We start from the raw sequence: 8,473 nt of genomic DNA, 5'->3' as shown, positions 1-8,473 counted from the left end.
GCCATCATCCATGTCACTAATGAATTAATTTCCCCAGAGAGGCTTACTTCATCTTGCATTATTACTTAGTCTCTACCCCTCACTCTGGTTTTAGTGCCTAAAGTCACTTCAGAGTGCAGAAGACGCAGAGCCCAGCGTTCATTTGTAATCTCTGCAAGAGCTGCAGTGGATAAAGAACAGCATACTGCCATCTCTAGTAGAAAAATCTTGCCCTTAAGCTCATCGTACACTGTATATTTTTGATCACTGTGGGTTTTCTCTTGGATCTAAATCATCCCGGAACAGTTTCACACAAGCCTAGTGTGCTCTTTTTGGATATTGCTTAACTGCAGTAGACTTTCAGTAAGCACAGGTGGAAGCTTGAGATGGACAAGCTCATCCGGATCATTAAATGGTGTTCATGTTGAAACGTGGTAATAGGGAGTTAACACCAGTGGCAAAACACATGCTGCATGGCAGGGTGTAGTCTCTGGGGCAGATAAAATTTGCTGTGTATGTATATGTGGTTCATATTGAACATTTAGTCTTTACAGGATATAAGCTGTCATCCTTGTTATTTCCAGGTGAGGCCTGGATGCAACCAAGGTACTGACGGTTCCGAAGCAGTCATTCACATCTGTGAACTCATTAGGGGTGGGCTTTGTTTTGGGCTCTAAAGGCCATTGATGTCATGTGAATGACACCTGTGAATCCTCTAAATCTGCTCTATTTTAGAAGGTAGCCCGTAGGAGATGGAAAAGAGCTAGGTGTGGCTCTAGGGAAGACCTTGTAAGAGGAAGGGGAGAGTGAGTGATCTCAAATATGAGAGGTAACAAAGGATGTCAAAGAAATAAAGTACAAGCATAATGCTGTGTCTGAAGGAGTGCTTGTTCTTTGGTTGATGAGTTGGACTGCAAGCACAGATCTGAGAGTAAGGGCAAATTGCTCTTTGTGGGCTGCATTCTATCTTTTTGGGGCTGTCTCCTCCTTTGATAACTGGAAGAGCAGAGTTTGAGGACTTCTGGCTGATGGGTCTTAGTTAAAAGTAGAATTAGGGTGAAATGAATGTGTCATCTCTTATGTTACTCATCTTTTTTCTTTTCAGGTAACTAGCCCACCAGGTTGTGGTAAAACTCAATTTTGTATTATGATGAGTGTTCTGGCTACACTACCTGTAAGCATGGGAGGACTAGATGGGGCTGTTGTATACATTGACACAGAGTCTGCGTTCAGCGCTGAGAGGTAAGAGGCAAAATTCTAAATACACACTTTCAGGTTCTTTAGCACCTTTTGTCTTGGAGCCTTCAGTTACTTTCTGAGCAGTAATTATGCATTTATAAAATAAATACCTGTAGTAGGTACTAAACATTCACCTTATATGTGCAGTTATTCCATGGATGATAAAATTAATTTCAATAGAATGGTTCAGTCCTAATTTGCATGATGTTGCAGGTTCTAACTGTGGCATGACAAGGTGGATGATGTGCTTTCCAATTTATACATGGTTTGAACAGTCCTGTAGCTGAAATCTTTTTTTGCAGTTTGGTTTGTGGAGTTAGCAGGAAGATTTTGAGGCCGTAAAGGCACAGCATTTTGAGTGCAGAGGAAATGGAGGTTTTTCTGTGACCTAGTAGGACTGACACAGCCAGTTTTCCTTCACATTTCTGTCATATTTCTGCTGATGGGGCCCCTGCCCTTCATCTGCGCTTCAGTTTCCATCTGCGGTAACCTCACATCTCTCCTGTATCCTTAGAGGCCATGCAGTGCTAGTTTCCCTGACCTCTAACATCTCGGGTTCTTCTAAAATCTCCTGCTCTGTCCATGTGACCGAGACTGCTCTACCATGCACTTAAGGATGTCTTCTAAGGGCTGACTGGATAGGAGACGCTGTGTGCTGCACCTGGTTGAGGGGTACAGATGTATACACGCGATACTTACCACTCTTCCCTTGTTAACTAACTGCAGAACTATTTCAGCAGTATTTCATTAAAGGTAGCTCTAATTTACTTAGCTACCAACTTTTCTAAACCATGAGGAATTTGATGTTTATTCCTTTGTCACTGTTGTTTGGAATTAGTGAGTTCAGAAGCCATTAAGGGTTTGGGGGAGGACAGGTAGTACAGCAGTTTGATCCTTGTTTGTGTCAAAAAATGGGCAGAAAAAGGTTAATTGGAATAATATGTATTTCAGATGAATTGGTAGTTAAACCCATGGCCTGAATCTGGAGTATCAAAGGAAATGTATTTGCATTGTTTAATCATTTGACACTCATTGGATCATGAGTGTCAAATGATTATCATAATCATTCTCATCATTTGGATGAGGAAGTGTGGTTTCCAATACTGTTTTTCTCAGGCTGATGTCACAAAAGTTTGAATTACTTTAAACTGGAAGTGTAATATATCAAAGTAAAAAGCCTTAAGCAATGGCTGTGCAAAGTATGGTGCACCCTTCTTGCACACCACTGCATCTTTATTTCAGGTCACTGAAATGTAGATAGGTCCTACTCTTTTTTTACCAATGGGCGAGTTAAGACTTGTTGCTTAGAACGGATGCTAAAGAGAAGGAAAACAGGTGAATGTGAAAATGAAATGGCTGCAAATAGAGTAGGAGGTAGCAAGGAAGTGTGTTAAAAATGACATTATTACTAAGAATGAGAATGTTGATGTATTAAATCATATTTAGTATTGCTCAGATGGAAACGGTAACACAATTTCAGAAGACAAGCTAGATCTCATGCTTTGTGTTGCAGCCTGTAGGAGCAGCACCAGCAGAGTGAGGGAAGTGATTATCCCCTTCTACTTGGTACTTATTTGACTACATCTAGATTCTGTGTCCAGTTTTGGGCTCTTGGTTTGAGAAAGGTGTGACAAAGTGCAGGGAGTTAAGCAAGGGACTACCAAGATGGGTGGGGGCTGGATGGGCTCTTGTCCTTTGTGGAGAGACTTGTTGTGAGGGCTTGCTCAGTCTAGAATATGAAGGCTTGGGGGTGTCTGCAAAACAGTAAAACAGCAGCTTTCCCCTACCAATGAGTAGGCCATCAAGAAGATGAATCTGGTGCATGGCAGGGAGAGAGCAGACATGCACTGGAGCACCTCTCATATGGGGACAGGGGAAGAGAGTTGGTCTTGTTGAGCCTGGAGAAGAGAAGGCTCTGGGGAGACCTTATAGCACCTTCCAGTGCCTGAAGGGGCTACCAGGAAGCTGGGAGGGGACGTTTTACAAGGGCCTGTAGTGACAGGACAAGGGGTAATGCGTTTAAATTGAAAGCGGGGAGGTTTAGATTGGACATCAGGAAGAAATTCTTCACAGAGAGGGTGGTGAGGCACTGGAACAGGTTGCCCAGAGAAGCTGTGGATGCCCCATCCCTGGAAGTGTTCAACGCCAGGCTGGATGAGGCTTTGAGCAACCTGGTCTAGTGGAAGGGGTCCCTGCCCATGGCAGGGGGGTTGGGACTAGATAATCTTTAAGGTCCCTGCCAGCCCAAACCATTCTGTGATTTCTGTGCTGATATATGTGAAGCTTTTTCACCATAAGGACAGTCAGGAATTGCAACAGCTTGCCCAGAGAGGTTGTGCTACCTCCATCCTTGCAGGCTTTCAGCTAGATAAAGCCTCGAGGAACTCATTCTGACTTCATAAGTGGCACTACTTGGAACAGGATGTTGGCCTGGGGATTTCCCAAATTCTCTTCTAACCTGAATTTTATTATAATTTTATAATCCTGTTGGTATTAATAGATGGCAAGTAGAAGAGCTTTTGTTGTAAACACTTCAGATAAGAGGACAAATATTCATCTAATAGCAACTTATTTTAAAGGGGTTAATGGACACACTTAGCTGGCACTATTTTTATTTAAAACTCAAAAGTCTATCTAAAGGCCTGTGAAGAGTGTTTGTATACCTGCTGCTTTTTATAGCTGACAGTTGCAAGGTTGTAGCTATCATGCTGGCTCTAATGCCATGCTGCTTCTAGAAAGATACTGAATAAAGCTGGCTAACTTTATTTCTTTTGATAAAAGGCACTTCCGTTTTGTCTTTCTGCATGGCAGGTCTTAGGCCAGGGCAGTGAACACTTTGCTTCCACACACCTTCATAGTCTTATTACTTTTTAACATGACGGTTTACTTCAGTCTGGTAACAATGCTGAGAAGAGTGATCAGAATTGAGGCTGGTCATCTAAGATATGCCACTTTCTGGGATTTGTATCTTTTTCTCTCTTGTACGAGAAAGACATAACAGTGCAGATGGTGTCTGTCATTCAGCTTTGTCAGAACACGGACACTAGGACAGGTAGATGGAATGGCCATAGTAAATCTGGAAATGAAAATCGTTGTCATCATTTTGTAGCAATTGAATCCAACTCTAGCCAGATATTAAGTGACAACATACCAGACTTTTATTTGGGAAGTCTAAAAATAATTGGTTTGGTTTGCTTTGCTTTTCTCTCTAGCTATACTTGGTGCTTGTGAAAAACACTGGATACAAATTTCTGTGAACCAAAGCTGAGAACAAAAAGGGGTTTTCCACCCCATGGGCCTCTGCCCTGGTTGCAGAGAACACGTTCTGTGCAGTTTTTGGTCTTGTCATGACAAACAGGATTTAGATCTTAAAGAACTTTGAGCCTGCATGGACTTCTGTGAATAGAACTGCCATCTCAGCAAGATTTTGGTGTGTCGTTTTAAGCCATCTGTGTAATGATGTTCTTTGTGCTATGCATGCCCATTAGGAAGTGTACTGAAATCTCATTTCATGCAGACCATTGACAGATCTCTGTTGCCCAAATGGTCTGTATGATTAATTACGCAAATGCAAAGACAAGATTCTGTGCCTCGAAGTTCTGCAGGACAAGTTCAGACATTACAAGTAATGGATCTAATGAACGAGATTCAGGCTATTGTAGTGAAATTGGTTGCTCAGGATAGGTGTATCAGCATTCAAACTTAGTGTTTCTGTTTTCGATTTAAACGTGTTTTTCCAAAACAGCTTTGGCATTTTGGGTTTTAGTGAAAATGGCCTAAATAAAACGCATCCGGGTAGCTCCCGAGTTGTGCCTACAGGTATCATCCACTAGGTGCCACCCTGCTCAAGCCGTGCGATATGTCTGCTTGAAATGCAGTCAATTAAGTGCTTTCTGTTATTAAAAAGGCAAAATCTTCATCGTGGAAAAAAATCTACAGTGCTTCGATTGTAACTGTGAGTTTCTAAGTTAGATTTTTCGATCTTTTATTTAAGGACCTAGGTAAAATTGCCTTGTGTTCAGAGAGGTGGAACTTTTTCCCACTGGCTTCTGAAGACTTCAGTGTCCTCAATGATTTTCTGTATTAAACCTCATTTAAGTGAAAATGTTGACCTCTCATCAGTAAATTGTTGAGCTTTAAATCTGGGCAAGAGGTTTTTTCAAAGCATAGTTTCTGAATGTAAAAGCGTTTTGACAACAAATAACTATCCAACTTTCTGTGACTTCTTTTGGTGCTATCACCGGTCACCTAATACACTTCCGTAGTTTACTCCGATAATAAAGCGTGGTATGCTTAACAATTGTAATTCAAGGGTTTGAAGGTCATGAATTTGCTAATAAGGTAATGGAGAACGTTTAATCATGGAATCCCACATTCAGTTCTGTCGGTGAAGCAGCCACTTAAACTGTTCAGTCATTTCATTGTACCAATTCATGCCAGTTGTACCTGTGCTGTCGAAATGGGTGGCTGTTCAGTCCTGGCTGCCTGGCAGCTGGAGCCTCAGTCACTTTATGATACAATGCTGATTTCCCCCCCCCCAATGTTCTAAAAAGTACATATTTTTAAAGATTTTGTAAGCCCTTTTCACACATAGGTAACTGGCACAATGGAAATGGTTTCAGTGAAAAAGTCTCCCATCCAAATAACCTTTTGTTTAAGGGAAGATTACCTGTGAAGAGATTTTTCCCTTGGCAGGCAGACTTTCTGTACGTGTACTGCTTGTCTAAGTACTTGCAGTCAAACTGGGCCCTGTTCTTTGCAGTCCCACTTCTGTGGTGGCTGGATCTTGCAGTGGATCTTCAGTTTATCTGCCTGTTAAATTTCTGTGGTGACACAAGGTCTACTTTGATTTCACTGCCAGATAAAGGTGGAAGGGAAGATGGTTTGAATTGGGGAGTACATTTGTTTAAATGAAAAGAATATTTACATATAATGACTAAAAGGAGAAGGCTTGGCCATCGAGTGGAGCCTCTTGTACAAAACTCAAAGAACTTTGCATGCAGTAACTAAACTTTGCAGTTTCCTTCTACAGGAGATTGTGTTCCTTTGTGTACGTCTAGTGTACCACTGACTAGCACAAGAAGGAAGAGAACCTAACTGTTCTGACTTCCAGTATTTCGGTCTGACTGCTAAAGTACGCTTCTCCCTTGAAACCAGTGTTCCTGGGTATCTACTTATCATTTGGAGGTTTGCTTTGTGAATACTTGATGCCTTATCATTCCTTTTTCAGTGTTATGTCTTCTGGTTTTTTACTGATAGGTTGATTGAGATAGCAGGAAACAGATTCCCTACTTATTTTGACTCTGATGAAAAGCTGTTCTGCATGACCCGTAGCATTCACCTGTATCGAGAGCTGACCTGTGGCAATGTACTGAAGAGGTATTCTTTTCCAGAGTTTAAAAAAAAAACAACCCAGACCATTTTGACAGGATTGTTGTTACTGTCTATAACAATATTTGTTGTATATCAAAGTTTTATGATGAGTAATTCATTTATTTGAGGCCTTTTCATGTTGATAACAGCATGGTCTCCAAGAAAGTAAATTTGCTAGAGAAAGACTGATATTGTTCCTCTCATTTCATAGCATGTGACTAATTCACTTGACATTTTCTAACTTCTGATAGACAATTTCTTTATGATTTGATCCCTGTAAGACTTTAAAGGGGAGTGTTCATGTGACAGGTCTGGTCTTGTCTTTTCGTCGTGGAGAGACCACAGTTTGAGTTACGTTTTCTCTGAAATAGTAATTTGCTCCTCCAAATTTCACAGTTTACTTCCAGGAAGACTGGGACATCTCTAGCAGTGGAAGGGAGGAATAGTTTCACGTCGTCAGCCTGAATGCTGCTGTTGGCAGTGTTGTATTGTCATGTTGTGACCTTTAAGTTAGTTTGTGGGCACATTTTGCAATGAAAATGAGAGAAGTTATACTTTAGCATCATCTCGTGTATTTTATACTAGTGGGAGAATTCGTCTAAGATTAATTTATTCTTCTAGTGCAGTTAGTGCAGTTTTATCAAAGAACAGCTAGTGACATGTTATCAATGGATTAAGTTTGGCATACTACCTTTGGAGGTATAAGGAAACAGATTTGACTTTCGACATACATTGACACTAAGGGTTCTGCTGTTGGCAATGGGACGGTGATCCTGCCAGCCACAAGGCACAGCTTCAATGTCCACTTAGCTTGCCTGCCGTTCAGGGTTGTACAGCACTGCGTTGCTAACTAGAGGTTCTTCCAAACCTCTCCTTCGGAGCGGTCCTGCACTGGATTATGTGGCCCACTGGAGCCTCAGATTCCTTTCCAAAGCTCTTCAATACATGCAGATGTTAGTGGAGGTGGTGTGTGAGGTGGCAGGGGGGAAAGAGGGGTTGGCTTTTGGTTTATTAAAATAAACCTTTTATTTAAACAATTTCAGGGTTATAAAATGGTTCTATTTTATAAATAACATTATAAATCACTTTTCTGTTGGTTTTTTTTTTTTTTTAGGATTATGTCTTTGGAAGAAGAAATTATTTCAAAGAAAGTTAAACTCATAATAATTGACTCTGTTGCTTCAGTTGTCAGAAAGGAGTTTGACACACAACTCCAAGGCAATCTGGCAGAGAGAAGTAACTTTTTGGCTAGAGGAGCATCAGTGCTGAAGTATTTGGCAGAGGAGTTCTCAATACCAGTAAGTTCTTCCTCCTTTCTTAAGTTTTTTGACTTAGAGTCAAGTAATAAAATCTCAGAAGAATGAAAATGACAGGAAGATGAAAACCAGAAGAAGCTTCTAGCAGGAATCTTCAAGCAGGTACCAGCTGGAAAATCATCAGGGAATGGGGGAACAGGAACTGTTCTGCTTGGTGTTGCTTTTTATTTTTTTTTTTAAGTTAGGACTTCAAATAAGGGTTTACAAGATTTTTCCAGCTGTTTCAGTGCTTTGCCTTCTATTTTTTCTTTAATTTTATTTTATTTTGCTGCCATTAAATATTGCTCACCCTGGTGGTTCCCTTCTAATGCAATGCTTACTCTAACTAATGCATACTCTAACTAGGTGAAGATTTTTTTTTTCTGCCTTCCCTTCTACTTAAGTTTATAGAATCCCAAAAGGCCTTATGCTCTGGAGCAGTGTAAATTCCTTTTGTGGGTGAACCTATGTTAACTAATGCAGAAGTGAAGGTAACAGCTTGGCAAATCCTTGCCTACTCAGTGCAGGAACTGGGTGGGACTGATCAGAAAGTGCTTCAGAAGATGTAAGCTGTATGAATGTGTGTG

At 40.9% G+C, this 8,473-nt stretch overlaps 1 protein-coding gene across 1 annotated transcript; it reads left to right on the top strand.

Annotated features, from left to right (window-relative positions):
- Positions 1–1,084: 1,084 nt before the first annotated feature.
- RAD51B (RAD51 paralog B) lies at positions 1,085–7,889 on the top strand (the record flags this gene model as incomplete). Its single annotated transcript, XM_010147851.1, has 3 exons — positions 1,085–1,221; positions 6,478–6,597; positions 7,706–7,889. Coding segments are annotated over 3 exons (441 nt in total), but the record flags the coding sequence as incomplete, so codon positions are not given.
- Between the last annotated feature and the right edge of the window lie 584 nt (positions 7,890–8,473).

Source organism: Eurypyga helias, unplaced genomic scaffold (genome assembly GCF_000690775.1).
Source record: "Eurypyga helias isolate BGI_N326 unplaced genomic scaffold, ASM69077v1 scaffold10160, whole genome shotgun sequence".
NCBI classification, from domain to species: domain Eukaryota; kingdom Metazoa; phylum Chordata; class Aves; order Eurypygiformes; family Eurypygidae; genus Eurypyga; species Eurypyga helias.
The sequence above is the reverse complement of the archived record's forward strand: the minus strand, read 5'-3'. Positions and strand labels throughout refer to the sequence as shown.